Source organism: Aptenodytes forsteri, unplaced genomic scaffold (genome assembly GCF_000699145.1).
Source record: "Aptenodytes forsteri isolate BGI_AS27 unplaced genomic scaffold, ASM69914v1 Scaffold143, whole genome shotgun sequence".
NCBI classification, from domain to species: domain Eukaryota; kingdom Metazoa; phylum Chordata; class Aves; order Sphenisciformes; family Spheniscidae; genus Aptenodytes; species Aptenodytes forsteri.
Genome location: NW_008794951.1, coordinates 8,235,806 through 8,252,494, shown reverse-complemented (window position 1 = coordinate 8,252,494; position 16,689 = coordinate 8,235,806). Strand labels below are relative to the sequence as shown.

General features: G+C 46.7%; 1 protein-coding gene across 2 annotated transcripts in view; it reads left to right on the top strand.

Moving 5' to 3' along the window:
* Positions 1–16,689, top strand: part of LOC103895674 (gamma-aminobutyric acid receptor subunit beta-4) — a 79,615-nt gene that overhangs the window by 17,442 nt on the left and 45,484 nt on the right. For both annotated transcript variants that reach the window (XM_009275353.2, XM_009275352.2), the window contains exon 3: positions 10,732–10,799. In XM_009275353.2, the coding sequence (XP_009273628.1) occupies positions 10,732–10,799 (68 nt within the window). The remainder of the gene's footprint in view (positions 1–10,731; positions 10,800–16,689) is intronic.

The window sequence follows — 16,689 nt, the reverse complement described above, 5'->3', positions numbered from 1 at the left end:
CGCATGCAAGCAAAGCAAAACAAGGAATTCATTCACTCCTTCCCATCGGCAGGCAGGTGTTCAGCCATCTCCAGGAAAGCAGGGCTCCATCACGCATAACGGTGACTTGGGAAGACAAACATCATCACTCCGAACATCCCCCCCCTTCCTTCTTCTTCCCCCAGCTTTATATGCTGAGCATGACATCATATGGTGTGGAATATCACTTTGGTCAGTTGGGGTCAGCTGTCCCAGCTGTGTCCCCTCCCAACTTCTCATGCACCCCCAGCATACTCGCTGGTGGGACAATGTGAGGAGCAGAAAAGGCCTTGACTCTGTGTAAGCACTGCTCAGCAGTAATTAAAACACCCCTGTATTATCAACACTGTTTCCAGCACAAATGCAAAACATAGCCCCATAGTAGCTACTATGAAGAAAATTAACTCTGTCCCAGCCAAAACCAGCACAGACTCCAAACCTCTGCCTCCAAGCTGAGCCAAAGGGCCACATGCCCTTCGTAGGGTAAGGAAAGGACTGGGTGTGTGGTATGGGGAGGTGGTGGTGGGAGGCATCTGAACTCAGCATTAACAAAAGCCCTAATAGCAGGCTCTATCAGGAAGGATAAGGTGGGCACCGGGAAAGGGCTATATCTCCATAAAGGACTTGACAGATGTAACAAGAAAGGAGTGACCTTCTCTCCCTTGGAGACCCCAGCCATTGACTTTGCACTGTGTTGGGGGATGAAGGACCGTTCCAGCACCGTCAAAAAATCATCTCATGGAGGTATGGCAAGGGGGCCACAGCAGGGCTGTCCCCTGCTGCTCCTGGATGTCCCAGCCCTGATTTCTCTATCTGTGCAAGTTTAGCATGTCCTAACCCGGCCATCTGGTTTCTTTTCTTTTTTCCCCGCATGCTGCACATATTTGACCGGATTCAATCCAGGAGTTAGATGCTGTGGTATCCTTTAAAGACAAGAGTACTTAAACAGTGATGAGGAGGTGTGGCTAACTCATTAAAAATTGAAAACGGGGACAAAAAGGAAAACACCTTCTTGTTGTCACTTTGATAAAAATGACAAGTCCAGATATTTTGTTGTTGTTACAAATACTTCCAAGACGGAGTAATGGATTTGTTATGAACAGAGAAGCTTGTGTTAACCCATTTAAATTAATTTGGTTTGGCTCATTTTCAGCTAAGGGGATTAGATGGCTCAGGATTTGGTAATGTGTGAGAGTGTTTTCCCAGACGGGTCACATACCCAAGTACAGGCCAGGTCTGCAGTTGTTTGGGGGTGATATTTCCAGTGCACTTAAGAGAGAGGCTTCTCCTTGTAGCAGATGTTTATTGGTAATATGCCAGAAAAGCCCAGCACTGAAAAGGTGGGTCAGGACCTTTGTGCCCTGAGTGGGCAGATGAGAAGGGAGACAGGCTGATGGGCAACATGGGAGAAATTTCCACAGCTGCCAGCTGGTATGCAGGAAAAATTGCTAAATGGCCTCAGCTGTGTGCCACCCTGGCAGCCCCACCTAAGGTGGGTGGAGGGTCCTGTGGAGGGCGGGAGCTGGGTGGTTGGATCCTGTGTCAGTCCCCAGCAAGTGCTGGGATGGGATGAGGTGGGATGGGATGTCCCAAATATAGCTCCACCTCTGCTACTGAGAGGTGTTTGTCTGTAGGTAGGGGGATGGTGCTGTGGTTTCCATGGGTAGTTTGCTGCACTCCTACCTGCTGGGCTGCTGCAGGAGGGTCATGGTGCTGTGGGGGTCCTGGCACGAGGGTTTCAGCCCTAATCCTGCTTAAAAATTGGTGTGTGTTTGTGGACCTTGTGGCACCGGAGTTTGTGCAGGAATCCAGCACTTTGTGTTGTAAAGAGTGTTTTCCAGGCTGTAAGGGAACCCTGGGTGTGGGTCTGCTCTGAGACTAACCTGGTGAGCTGGAGATGAGGCAGGAGGGGGCAGCTGTCTGTGCTGAGGCTTGTGGTGAGTCTGCTCTGGTGGAAAGCTGTAAATACCCTGCTCCCTTTTGCACATTCACCTATGGGGTTCAAAATACTCAGTGTCTGTGTGCAATCCTTTTTGAAGATCTGCCCTCTTCTGTGTGCCTTAAAAAGCAGGGTAACAGGCAGTGGGCTAGGAAATGAGAAGCAGCAGGATGCTAAAAGCTTCTGAGCCTGCCCGAGCTGGGGGAGTGGTGGCTCTGGGACCAGGAGGGTGCTGATGGCTCTGGGAGAGCAGAGAAGTGCCCAGGATGGCTGTGAGGAGATGGAGCAAATGTGAGCTCTGAGGGCCTGAGTAAAATCAAAAGGGCTGGACTCCTCCTGAGTTTCATAGACGTGCCCCCCTCTGCAGGGAGGGATGTAAAAGGAAACACAAAGTGTGTGCCCTGAAGACTGCAAAGCCAGGGAGCTGATCTGTGTGGGTGCCCTAAAGAACATGGGGAGGAATGTCCCTGGAAGGGGAGGACAGGTGACCAATCATTGCTCTAGCAGCACAGTGCACCAGGAGGTCAGGGCATTACCTTCATCTCCTGATGGCCAGATCTGGATCTGCCTTCTGCAACCACCCTGCTCTGACAACCGATGGCTGTGGCAGCCCTGCAAAGTAAACTGTCTGTGGTCTGAGCTGGGTGTTGCCTACTTCAAGGGATGGATGGTAGTTGGGAATTGGTGTTCCTGGTGAAGTCACTCTTAAAGGGTTGATTGGTTGGGACCCACTGGTGGTGCCAGGTTGGTGACGATCAGGTGTGGTAAGGTGATGCAGTTGAGTATGTCTGCAAATGAAAGCAAATATGCAGTTTGACAAACCTGGGAACTTATTTTCCCCTCATTTTGCTGTAACCTTACCAAGTGTGCATCATCCAGGAAAGAGAGATGCATACGGAAGACTTTGGAAGACTGTCTTCATCACTGAGGATGAAACAGATTTAAAAATGTGTCTCCTGAATATTGACCTAGGCCTCTCCCAAGAACAGATGGTATTCTGAGTAGTTAGTGATTTTTCTTAATGCTGAAAGCCCTGTGTGTGTGTAAAGGTGCTTTGCTGAACTGAGTCTACCAGTAGTACAGGTGCTGTAAGGGTTGGTGTCTATTCTCTTGTTCCATTTTTAAGCTTGTACATTTGAGACCTTGTTTTTATTCAGCTTGGGTAGCTGTCTACCAACATCTTTTAAAATCAACCTTGATTTAGCTTCCTCTGTAATCCTTCAATACCTCTGGGACAACCTTTACACTGTTTTTGCAGCCAGTTGATTGCTCTCTCTCACTTCCAAATTTCCATGGGATATTTGCAATATCCCACTCTAATACCTACTAATCCATTAAAAATACCCATGAGATAGATTAGGTAATCCACTGTGCCTCACAGATTGTGCTTCTTAGCGTTCTGCTTTCCCTAAAACAGTCCAAAAGGATCCCTCAGCACTGGCTCACAAGCAGGCACAGCTTGCTTGAGAAAATCCTCTTTATCTATTCAGATCTACAGGGACAGCTTCATTTGACAACATGTTGGAAACGTGGCTGCCATTATCGAGGTTAACCTGTGTGTTTGCAAAGAGCATCACAGGATAGCAGTACTTGAGTGGTCAGTTCTGCCTGCTCTGCAAGTGCTGTGTCTCTTGGCTCCTTGCTGAAGAATTGACCTCATCGCTTGCTTGGAGGAAAAGCTGTCTCTTATTGAAGCTCTTCACTTGTTCAGTGTTTGGATATTCCAAAGGGCTGTTCAAGAGCTATGCTATGGTTGTACCCTCCCTTAGATGTTCCATCAAACCTGTGTGCTGTCCTTGATATCACCATCTTGGTGAGACCTTGCTCTAACTTTCCATTTCTGTTGGGAAGTCACTAGTATTCCCCCTTCTTAAATGAATAGTGCAAACTCAGTCATCTGGATGAGGTGAAAAGCCAGGCTGCCAGGAGAGCAGAATGGTACAGGCTGGAAATCCTCATTAGCCTCCTTGTACAGGGTATTGCTGTGTCTGGTCTGATGTGGATGGATGGGAAGCCTAGCAAGGTTAGGCACAATCTTGTTCTGTGCACAGGTTCAGTGGCTTGAAAAGTGCCAAGCACTCCCTAAAGAAGTATGGCAAAATGCAGGAAACCTGTCAGGCAAAAGAGACTGTTTTCTGCCAGGCCTACTTGGAGACTAGCTTCAATCTCCATGAGAATCAATGGTGGTAAATATCCCTCCTGCCCCTGCAGAACAATGAATCTGTGGGGAAGTAGTAGCCATTGACAGCCCCAGATGCTCTGGAGACCAGGGCCTTGTCTTTCAGCTCGAAAATACCATGCTTGCTTCATGTGGAGGAGATTCCTTAGCAAGTCTCTCATACTCCCTGTTCCCCCACAGACAAGAAGGCAATGTTGTATTTGCTGACTTGCCATGAGACCATCTCTCTTTCTCGTAACGTATGACAGTGGCCAAAAGTGAAAGGTCATGGTATGCTTTGGTCTTTTAAATCACGATGTCATGGAGTGACCTGCTAAGAGTGGGGGGAAAGCTTTGATAACAGCCTCTGAATGTGTTTGTTCCTGGCTGTTGTGCCGAGCCTGGCAAGCTTAGTGCACAGCATTGGCTGTGGGTGGGGGAGAGGTCATGGAAATAAGTGTAAAAAAAAAAAAAGTGGAAAAAGGGTTGGAGGGTGTTTAATGCATATTTAAACCTAGATTTTGTTGGAAAAGTTTAAGTAGGTTCTTAAGAGACCCTGCTGAACTCGGCAATTCTAGATGTCACTGCAAATCAGAGATGCTGGGTGAAAGCAGTTCCCAAAACATTTTTGCTTTCATGATACACCGTCAACTTTTCTTGCTCCTGAAGCAATGTTAACACTTACTGAGTTTGAACTAAGCTAAAAAAAGGAAAGGAATGGGAAAATTAGTGTTGGGAAACTTCTTTGTTATTTGGCTTGTGTAGCCTGCTGGGATGGCATCTTTTAGACGTTATCCTATTAACTGCTGTAGCAGAGTCTCAGTCTTGATCTGTGAGCACAGCTATTATGCAGATAGCAATTTGTGAACTCCTCTTACAATCCTCCTATACGGTGAAAACCCAGAAGCATTTCCATTCTCCCTGTCCTGGGGGTTAGGTATAGACTCCACAGTGAATTTGAGTGTCCTGATAGTAAGCTGGCCTCTGAGTTATCTTTTGGGTGGGTTTAAAAAACTATGGCCCAGGACTAATTAGTCCATCAGCTGAAAATTATTCAAGCATATCTGTTTTGGGAGGGACAGAGTGGGATTTCTTGAGATTGTATGTTTGCATCCAGGCAGCAGCTCCTCAGCTAGTGACAGGCCTTGTGCTGAATGTGCTGCCTTCTGCACCTGTGATTACCTGGGAGCTCTTGCCTCCTAACTAACCATGTCTGTCAGCCCTTGTATAACCAACTCGTTGTATGTAGCAGTGGCGTGGGTCGTGGTTTTAAGTTGTAAACATAAAGCCAGGGTGCCCTGAGGTTCAGTGCTGTGAACAAAGCAGAGGCAGGCAGCTTAGGCAAACCATTTTCTGCAGAAAGAGCAGGTAGATACTAAACAGTTTTCCCTTGTTCAGGAAAGCGGGGATAAGACTGAGGGAAAAAGTCCTGGGAGTAAAATTATAGTCTGTGTGCTGGTCATGCCTTTGGCAAGCCTGAGAATATCCTAACTGCTGATCCTGTTTGGTGTGGGGGTCATTGAACATGCAAATAAGGCAGTGCAGTCCTGTAGCTACACATACCAGCAAACCTTGCCCTCTTCATGCCTGCCTGTATTGCCCTGTGTTTGCAGAGACAGTTCTGCCAGCCAGTGCAGGGCAACCTTGTCTGGGACTTGCTGTTTCTGGGCTCTAGTGCCATTGCTGTCCTCTGGCTTCTGGAGAGCTGGGGGTGAGGAGCAGGGTTTTGCATGGACAGAGTCTTATGCTTGTGGGTATTTACCATTGCAGGGTAAGACACAGACCTATATGTAGGTTTAGTGGCTGAAACCTCTAATTTTCTCTGGTTGGCTTTGTTTACTCAGCAGAAGACCTTAAAGCAGCTTTCCTGCTGCTGCAGGGATCTCAGACTGGTGATGCCACAGGCAGGGTGCAAGCAGGGAACACTGGGGCTCTTGCACAAAGATGTCTTGAGTAATCTTCCCTCTTGTCCAAAAGAGACAGTGCTGCGCACTCCCTCTTCCTGCATGCGTGATGCACTCTAATGGCAAGCGCTAGGCTGCCCCTTTAACATCTCTAACCTCCTACACAAAGTGAGCAACTCCCAGGATGGGTGCAGTGGGTTTGGAGAGGCTTCTGTGGTTTTATGAGAATGCTGTACATGGGAGGTTGCTTTTTCTTTTCTCTGTACTGGTGACATGTCATCTTTACTTCAGTGGCTGGTTTCTTGATAACATGCTTTAAAATAGAGATGTAGACAAATTGGCAAAAGGCCAGAGGAGAGCAGCACTAATTGTCAGAGCTTTAGAAAACATGACCTCTGAGGAGAGGTTGAAGAAGTCAGGTGCATTTAATCTAGGCAAGACAGTATTGGTGGGGCAGGGACAAGGGTGTAATGGTTTCTCAGTACATAAAAGCTGTTGTTAAGGAAGGATGATTTATTCTTTCACTATCATTGGGGGGGAAACAATGAGACAAAACTACATTTACACTGCAGAGAATGTTTAGTTTGAATATTTAGAAAAAGCCTTCAGTGCAGTGAAATGCAGGAAGAGACTGTCCAGGGGAGCCGTGGAACTTCTAACACTGGTGGTTTAAAGAAACTCTGGTCTGCTTCCATGAAAGATATGGGCTGTGGAACCTCTCAAGATCCCTGTTAGTGCCTTTGTTCCTGTAGTTTAGGCTAAAGGGTAGGTTTGAGGCTGATGCCTGTCCCTTAGCAACCGCAAGCCTTGGCTCTGCCAGCATTGTCAAGTTCACGTGGTCAGAAACGCATGAACCAGACTCCTCAAAGCATTGGCTGTAGTTCATAAAAATGGTGTGGCTTCAGTGGATGATAATATTACGTAAGCTCTGTTTATCTGCCTACTGTTTTTGAGTCTCTTTGGCTGTGTCTGTATTGCAGTTGGAGATCTGATAGCAGAGAAACCCAGGCTTGCTCTAGTCCAACTTTCTTGGGTAGGAGTGAAGAGAGGGCAGCTTGGACCTTAGTACAGGGCAGTTGCCCAAGTAAGCATCCACTGTCTGAAGACCTATTACACTGAATTTTGTGCTATTGTCTTCCCTGCTCTCTGCAACTGAGGTGCTAGGCTGAGATCTGGAAGAGATGTCCTGATCCAGGCTACCATCACCTCTGGCTTGTAGTGCAGGCAGACACAGGCTTGGAAACATGACCTTTCCTCTGCAGTTGTGCCACAGGAATTACTTCTGTAGCAACATGACTCTAGGTTCTGGGGCTTTTAAGCATTATAAAATAAAATGTGAAAGTAATAACTGGTTGCTGGGAAAATATTGCAATTAGCACAACTTGTTCTCTACCTTGACTGTTTTTATATTTGACAAGTATCACTTGCAGAAAAAGGACAGGTTTTATTATAACTCTTTTGTCTGCTTCCCTTCCAACTTCCTGAGTACATTTTTCACAGGCACCAAACTACTTTCAGGACAAAATGTTGGTGATTTCTCCAGTGCTGGTGAGAAACAGGGACGTGTGAGAGTGCCATTCACTGGTGAAAGTGGCAGAATTTCTCACACTCCCTCACTCGTGATCTTACTTACAAACCTTTTCTAGGCATAAGCTTTTTCTTTAAGGGGAGAAGGTTTGGTTTTTTGCACCCATTGGCAAGGCACAGGTAAACATGTGGACTTTTAATATCAGGTTTTCTTCTTTTGCCTTGTCTCAGATCCACAAATGCAGAGTTCTGCCTTTTTGGACAAATTTACAGATGACGTTATCCCATATTTTAAATACCCTACTTTTGTATCCCTCTTGCCTGAAGCTATTAACATTGGCAGAATTGATGTCCTTTGTTTATTTTGTGTACTACTTACAGCCTGAATGTTGGACACCAGCCGGTCTAGTTTTTTGTTTGGCTGCAGTAAGAGGTAGGGCATGCTTTTCCTGTCAGCTGTGTACATGCTCTTGCATCCCTGTCCTGAGGAGACTGTGAGCCAGTCTTCACAACAGGGATGGAGAAGGTGAAATGGCTTCCCTGTGATCAAGCTAAGAGTAGGTCCGGTAAAGGCAGGACTTTGCATACTTTCGTCTTTGGAGTGTTTGTATGACAGTCATGTGCTTCTGCCTGTGGGTTGATGGGCACACACCCCAGGGGTTGCAAGTGGGCAGTGGAGCCTCCCACTTGCCATGATAGATGGGGTGTAGAGGTCTTGGCAAGTGCTCAGAGTGGTCAAGAGAAACATTGCTGAGTGCACATGGGAGCTGGGTGCAGCTGAGCCCAGGCTGATGGGGAGTAGTGTGGCTGATCACTCCAGCCCTGGTCTTGGATCTGGGAGTCGGGAGGTCTGGATCTTATCCACGGCTCTGACACTGAGTCAATGCATGACCTTAGGCGCTCAGATACCATGGTGATGAACACAGCATAAATGTCTAGACAGATAGATTAGATTGGATAGACCCTGTATTTGACAAATATTTGTATATCACCACTGTCAGTGCTCCCCTGCTATAACCACCCAGCCTGGTGATTTCAGTGGGTCTTCTACACAGCAGTGGGGGGAAGAACCACTTGTTGCACTGAGGCAGGAGGGGACACATAACCACAGTGACACAAGTACTGGTGGTGACAGACTGGAAGCCAAGCAGGCAGTAGGGCAACTCTTGGAGGAAACAACACTGCCTGGCAGAAAGGCTCAGGAGTTGGGAGATGGCTTCTCCCCAACCCTGCTGCAGCCCTGCGCATGGCCCTATCTTTCCTTCTGTAACCAATTAGTCTGCAAGATCCTCAGGGCAGTGGTGACTTCCTCCTGCTGTGGCTTCTATTATAAGGCGCTGATTTCAGAAAAAAAGACAAACTACCAAAGTGAGACTTCCTTAAAAGCTTTCCTGTGCCACTGTCGGCCTCTGGCACAAGGGAGGATGCAGGAGAATCAACTCTCCCCAGAATGATTCTTGGTTATTTTCCCACCTGGTTCCCTTGTGAAAGATGCATGTAGCAGTACAGCAAAGATGTAGCTAGGAGTGTGCCCATGTAGGGATTTTCAGAGGCTCTGCAAGGTCTCCTGAACACCCCTGCCTCCAGCACCCCTGACAGTGAGCCAGGAGTGCTGGAGAAGAGCACTGCCTCTTTAAGGAGATTTACATAGCAGGGCCTAATTACAGTTGTTGATTCTGATGTTTTCAGTATTGTTCATATTCCATTAAAGGATAATGCTGCTTAATTTGCAGCAGAGGGTCTCGGTTAACAGTACACCCAATCACAAGGCAGCCCTAATGACACTACTTCCCTACTTCTGGTAACACATAATTAAAAAATCACTTCATTTCCAGTTGTGTGGTTATCCCCTCTCCCCCAATTGCCTAATTACTTTCTAAGCCATTTCATGATTATCTGTAAATATTTCAGCACTTAGATCTACTAACGAGTCCATGGAAGAGTTAACAACTTGAGTGGCATAACTGCTTACCATTCCCTTGCAATGCAGTACTAGAAAGGAATCATTTTCCACCTTGCATGTGAGAGAAGAGGGGCTTTGCTTGTGGTGGGATTGAGTTTTTGCTCTGGCTTTGGGGATGACAGGAGAGGGGTAGCATTCAGAACCTCCATCTTAAGCTACAGGAGGTTTTTTGCTGGTTTTGGTAGTGGATGTGTATCTCTGCAAACTGCTTTGTGGCTTAAACCCCACTGAAAGGGCTGTCCTGTTGCCTGGCTGTGGGAGCTGCTAGTCAGAGGGGCTTAGGCAGAGCTGGGTATGAATCTGGATCTAGCTGGGATGCCCACACATCTGGAAGATTTGGCTGAAATGGCTGGTTTCTGCCCTTACTCTACAGGTTTGTGGGAAGTAGTAATACAGCTCTTGCTGCGCTTGGGCAAGAGAGGGCAATAGGTCTGGCTGTGGCTGCCCTTGTGTGGTGTTTCTTCATAAGCTCATCTTGCATGCCGCAGTCAGTGGCACTTACTGCAGCATGAGGGTAGCTTGGTCACTGGGTAAGGGAATATCTGAATTTCCCAGCAAACCTGTGCACAGATGTCTACCACAGCTCTGTGGCTGCAGGCAAGAGGATGTGGAGTGATGTGTGCCCTGATGCCCATGGTAAAACGGAGGATCTGTTCTCTAATCCAAGCGCTGCTCTGCTCTGAAAAGCCACTATACAAATACTGCTTTCTCACTTCATGGATCTGGTCCCTCTACTTGTCTGGTATCTTGGGTATTAAAATTCACTTGGGGTTTTCAGACTGAGCATTCAGAGCTGACAGAGTGATGGAGGAGTGAGCTGGAATATCTTTCCTGCCCATGTGTTACATGGGCTTGATTGCTATGTTCTTTGTATGGTCAATCAGTAACACCTTATGCAAGCCCACTGGGAGCCTACTGATGGTCTCTGAAGGCATTATTTGGAATAACCAGAGATAATTGTATAACGAGGGGGTAATTAACTTCCAGGAATTAAAGAATCAAGCTTAGGCTGCACTACTCCTAGGGGTGAGTCTGTAAGGCTGGCAGTTAGAGAAATCTAGTCTTCTTTAATCATTTGAGCACATGTGACTTCGAAATCCTTGATACTTGGGGAATATGAGGCTGCTTCAAATCATATCCATGCATTTCTAGGTGATTCTTTAATAGCAGATAAGGGAGGAGGGCTTGAATGTGGTCCTAACCCAGTCCATTTGTGTTTCAGGTAACCCTGTCACAGTGGGAATGAGCATCCATATCTCCAGCATTGACCAGATCTCTGAAGTCAACATGGTAAGTTTGGAAAGGAAAAAAAAAAGCCTAATAAACTGTTCTTCCATCTTCTGGTTGAGATGTGCTTCCAAGACAAGGGCTTCTTGGAGCCACCTGAGATCTCAGGGTGCACTTCTGAAAAGCAGGGTAGTCACATCGCTGCTTCCTTCACCTTCTACTACAGATCTTCCTTGCAGCTGGGAAGTTGTTGGAGGAAGAGTGACATTTGTCTGGTACTGAAAAAGTATTTTTTTTTTTTCTGCTTTGGACACAGAATTTTGAGGGGTGATGGGAACTCTGATTTAAGACAGAATTCTTCCTCACTAAAGCATAAGGAATTCAAAGGTGATTTCTCCACGTGTAGTGTGATGAAAAAGAAAATCAAACACTTAACTGGGCAATAAGAAATGAGTTGGTTTTTTTCCAGATGTCTTTTCTCAGCATACTGGTTTCAGTCCAAGCCTTACTCCTTCCACCCATTGAGTGGCCTGTGTCACTGGGACTGCCTGTTAGTTGTCTCCACAGCCTCAGCCCAGCCCTAGGCTGAAACAATACTGAACTCACTGAACTGGCATGTGGGATCTCTGTGGTGTACACCTACCCCTGCTGGTGGTACTTGTGATGTAGTTGGACATGCTGAAAGACTTCAGTGAAGTAGTTCACTTCCTAATGTGGGGTAAATTCTAGTAGGGTTAGTGTCTATACTGGCACACTGAAGTTTCCATGGTGTTATGTGTGAACATGTGGACGGAGGATCTCTGCTGGCGTCTCTGGAGCTGGTGGCATCTTATCCAGAGCAGATCCTCATCCCTTATCCTTCTGTGCTGGTTGCACAGCCACCTCTCCAAGCCATTAACGCTTATGCCTTAAAAGAGTAGATGCAAGTTGTATTTTTCGGTTGACACAAAGGCAGTGGTGGCTTTACAGTCAGCCTGTGCCTGCCAAGTTGAAAAGCAGTGGGTTTTCATGCTTGCTGGTGGTAATTTGGCATTTCTTTGGAGAACTGTACTGGAAAGGGAGGCATCTAATAGAGGTCTGTTTTTGGGTGGCATTCATAGACTGGAGCTTTTCATACCACTGAGAAGAAAAAATTTATCTGCTCAGATAGCAATGGTTTGGGGTGAAATTTGTTAATTATTTTGGTCATGGTTTGGGTACACATCCAGGCCTGTGCTATCTCTCTCTCAGAAGCCCTTAGCACCCAGCAGAGGACATGGATTGTGCTGATCATTGCCTAACCTTGCCTTCCTCCCTCCTGCCCAGAGGCTTTTCCTCCAAACTCCTCTCCTTTCCAAGAGGCTGAGTGGAGTGGAAGGCTGGTGGGGACCTCCTGGCAGCAGCTGTCCTATTCCTCAGTTCCTGACCCATGCAGAAGAATCCTAGGCCAGTTTAGAGCTCTTGCTGTTCAAGTCAATTAAAACCTTGGTCTCCCAATGCTCCTGTCCTATTTATCTGCTTCTGGACTCTCCTGCCCTGTTTCTGTGGCCCACCAGCTATTCTGCTGTTGCATGGTGGGAGGAGGGGAAGTGAGACAATCTGACTAGTCGCTTTGGTTTCTAAACTGCTTGAAAATCCTGAATGCATATGTTGATATGACCCAGGATGAAGGGCCAACCATGAACCTTCAGGTTCTCATATGGAACAGTTTCTCTTGCAGACTTTCTGTTATCATCCCACCATTACCGTAATTATCTGCATGGCATGTTACACCTCAGTCTAGTAACATTGACACTGGACAGTGCGTACAATCAGAAATTCAGGTACAGACATATGTCCCCATTGCACTGGGTAGCTGTGCTTGAGGTTAGGCTCAACTTAGAAGAGCCAGATGGCTTAACCTACCTCGATCTATCTTGCCTGTCAGGGCAGAGCTCAACTTTGAGTCATCTCCTTTTCCGATCTCAACTTAGATCTGAATTTTCCTATGTGGTGAACCAGCTGTCACTCTCCTTGCTAGAGCCAGCATGAAAAATCTGGGGTCTGGGCCTGTAGCTTAAGACCCAGCTTGCACACACATAACTGGGAGGGAGTGAGGGTTTTGGTTCTCAGCTGACCTGTAACAACTGCCCTGATTTTCCTCTGTAGACTTGAGAAGGTAGCTGAGCACTGCAGAGGCTGGTTCAGGATGAATCTTCTGATGGAGATGTGTCCATGGACTGTAAAGGCTGATCAAGTGCTTTGTCATACACTTGCTGTGAGCAGCTGTGGCCAGGCATGCTGTGTCCTAGGCTAGTAGCCATTCTCCTAGCAACACTTTTCAACCCTTGCCATGTGAATGTGATGCTCTCCCCTCTCCGGTGAACACCTGTTTCCCTCTGCTGCAGGATGGCTGGGGCAAATGTGTATGCTCGGGGCTGGGGAGAAACAGCAACAATAATATCTCTGTGGGGTGCATGGGAGAGCAGGTTTCCTGGCATGGACCTTCGTCCACATGCTGGTGTGGATCTTGCAGAAATTGGGCAGCACTATTGATGGACATTGAGTGTTTTGATGGTTGTGGTATGGCTGTAATCAGGCTGGGCACCAGGCACTGTCCATGCCATGCTCCTGTTTATATTGCAAAGGCATGTCACTTCTGGGCTTTTGATTATCCCTCCTGGCCCTGTTTGATGTGACAAGCATAATCTCCTGCCCATCCTTCCTACATATGTGGGGGTGGGGGAATAGGGACAAAGTGGCTATATGTGAGAACCTACTCAAGATCAAGATCTATAAGCACCACAGTGAAGCAGCTGCAAAAAGGGCTTAAAAAATCAGAACCATCTTAAAGAACAAACATTTAGGGAGCAGAAGAGTTCTCATGTGGTGTAAGTTTCCAGACTGAAGGGATTTTACGTGCATCATTCTTCTGTGTAACAGATGCCCCGGGGAAAGGGCTGTGTCTTACCCCTGCTCTGGACATAGATACTGGTAAGAAAAGCAAGGCATTTTTTGGCATCATGTGTGATTGGGAAAGGGACTGTGCAATGAATAAAAGGCACACAAGTGAAGCTGGGTTGTCATGGTAACCAGATAGCTTCTATTGTTCCACAAGGAGTGTTATTACTTACCGCCCCTTGTAGGATAATTAATCCTCAGACATCCTTTTGGGAACAGTGGCCCTGGTGCTGGGGCTGGGCAGGTTGAGGGAGCCCCCAGCTCTCCCATGCCTTTCCCTGGGACTCTTGGCATCTGCTGGCTGTGTGATGGTGGGGAACAAGTTCTGTCAGTGACTAGCCATTGCATGATTCAAAAAGTTGTTTTCCACAGGAGTCCAGCTGGATGCAGTGCTGTGGAGGAATACAGCTCCACCCACGATCTAAGGAGCACTCCTTTCCTTCACTCCCCTGGGAGTTGTATTCTCAAAATGATGTGGTGACATTTCAGTCCTGGAGGACACAGGGCTCTCTGCAAAGGCAACACAGTTATGTCTTTATGCTGGAAGTTCCCAGACACTGATATACAGAATGCTTTGCAGCTCCCTGCACATGTTATGTGTTTCCTGGTGCCTTACTATACAAAGGCGATGCATCTCCACCTCCTTGGGGGCCATGCCCAGATACTGTGCCATGGTACAGCTCTGAAGATGGAGTCATGCCAGGGTGCAGGATGTTCATAGGTACAGTGCTGGCTTTGTAATGATCTCCCAATGATGAGGGACCAAAACAACAGTCCTTATTTAAAAAAAAATGTCACCTTCTTGTTCATTGCAGCTGTTGCCTGTGTGTGGTCAGTGGTATTTTCAAGCTCACTTGCTAGAGTAATGCTTTATTACTGTGTACTCCTCTTAGCCCTGCTAAGCAACGCTGAGCTGCAGCCTCTGTTCTTGTCAGTGATTAGAAGGATTATTTGCTGAGCTGAGATCAGTGACATCAATTGAAATGCCTGTGAAAGGATGCTAGGGGCCAGGCCAAATATGTGTTGGGGAGGGCACATTTGACTGGCAAACCTTCTGGGAAGTGCTGATCCATGAAGATAAAAGGCCTAGCAGGAGTCTTTTCACACCCTGTATAAATTTGCAAGTTGGGGATTTAAAGGCAGGCTGAAAGGAGGAACGTCTTCATAATGATGTTCAGTAGCTCAGATGATCTGCAAAGAATGGAAGGATGATATCTCCTAGTTTTCCTTAACTTATCCAGCCCGTTTCCTTTATCTGGTAAATGCAATTTTGCTACAGGTGGTTGAATTGCAGTAAGCATGGAACAACATGCAGGTATTTATAGATGCTTGTTGGTGTATAGTGGTACTCGGACAGTGCTATGTTCAGACATCTTATTATGGTACCCAAGTTATTGAGGAGTCTAGCAGTACTTCTGACCCAGGAGAATGAAGAGCATTGGCAGCGTGGAGCTCGGTCACTCTGCAGCTGAAGCAGCATGCAGGTTTCTGTCCTTGTGGTACGTGGCCTGAATGCTGCCCAAAGTCGCTATCAGCTTAATGGTCTAGTTCAACCAACCTGCTTTGGTAGATCCAATTCGATGGTATCCAGTACCAATGGCTTCCGAAGGAGCTGAGTCTTCCCCCACTCCTGCATGTCCTTTCAGCTAAGGACTGGCTCATTCAGGGTATATTGTAGTTGCTGCATGATGGGACTAGAGGCTAATACTTCCAACTGTAGCCTTCTCTCTCTCTCTAGGTAATCTTTGGGGACATATTTTTCTAGTACCAGACAGTTCAGACTCCCTTCAAGCATTAATGAACTATTTCAATAAGGAAAACAACCAGAAGTTTTGTATGCATTTGAAATAAGAGACGGTTACCCTTCATAACGCTTCAATTTTCCTGCCCTGTGATCTGTGCAGTCCTAAACCTGCTCCCTCCTGTGTATCTGCACACCGTAGACAGCTCGGAGCATCCAGCCGTTATAGTTGTGATTTCTTTGTGGCTCCTATAATTTATTCATCCCAAGATGCTCTTCTACATCTGCAATAACATTGTTTCAGTTTGTTATAGTACTAGCTTTAAAGTTTTATAAACCTGGTGACAAGTTGAAAAGTTACAAGAGGATTGTTGTAGAGGGCTAGTGTAAGAAACAAGGCTTCCAAATAGAAACGTTTGCAGGAATATAGATGTTAAAAGAATGATGCCTGTGCAATTGGCAATACCTTTTGCTGGGGGACAGTCTGCAGTGCAGATAGGTTACAGGTTGGTGCAGGATGCTTGGCAAAGCTGACCTTGATGCTTTGCTTCATTGCCTCCTGCTCCCTACTCCTGTATCACCTGTTGCTACACTGCTGTCTTGTCAGAGTGGTTGCACTCGCACTGGCATACTGCACTGGATCTCTTGGGGGTTATGGAAGGAAGCATCATGTCTGCTATTTCCCAACTTCCTGAAGCTTGCTTGAAAAGCAAGCTGTCTAGTTTGGCAAAGAAGTTTTCCCTGTTCATGAGAGATGTAAAGCGTGTCCCAAGACAGCGATGAGCTGCAAGGGTTTTAAATTGGCTTTTAACCCAAAAGAAAGTGGATCAGGTTGTGTGTAAGGATGTTCTTGACCAGGACGGTTCATCTTACAAGCTGTTATGCCATCATCAGTGGGGCATCACTCTTCTCACTACGTCAAATATTCCATCTATTAGGCGTGCTTGAAATAGCCTTTGTAGTGGAATCTGTCCTGATCAGGCTTTGCAGTTCTGTTTTCACTGGAGTATGAATATACACTGACTAGTTGAATCTCAGTTTCAGTGTAACCCATGCACAGTAATATATGTGCTTGACTCTGCTGTATGCTGGGTGTAGCTGATGAAAGAAGGCAGTGTGGATGGCTAGGCTCCATACAAGGGGCTTTTTTTGGTACACAGCACAGCAGCTTCTTAGGCTGTACGTTCTCCTGGTCAGAACTCTTGACCTTCGGGCCCTTTCAGGAAAGGGGAAGGGAAAGGCAGGAAAATGTATATCCATGTGGGATCGCTGATCTGGATGCATGATGTCCAA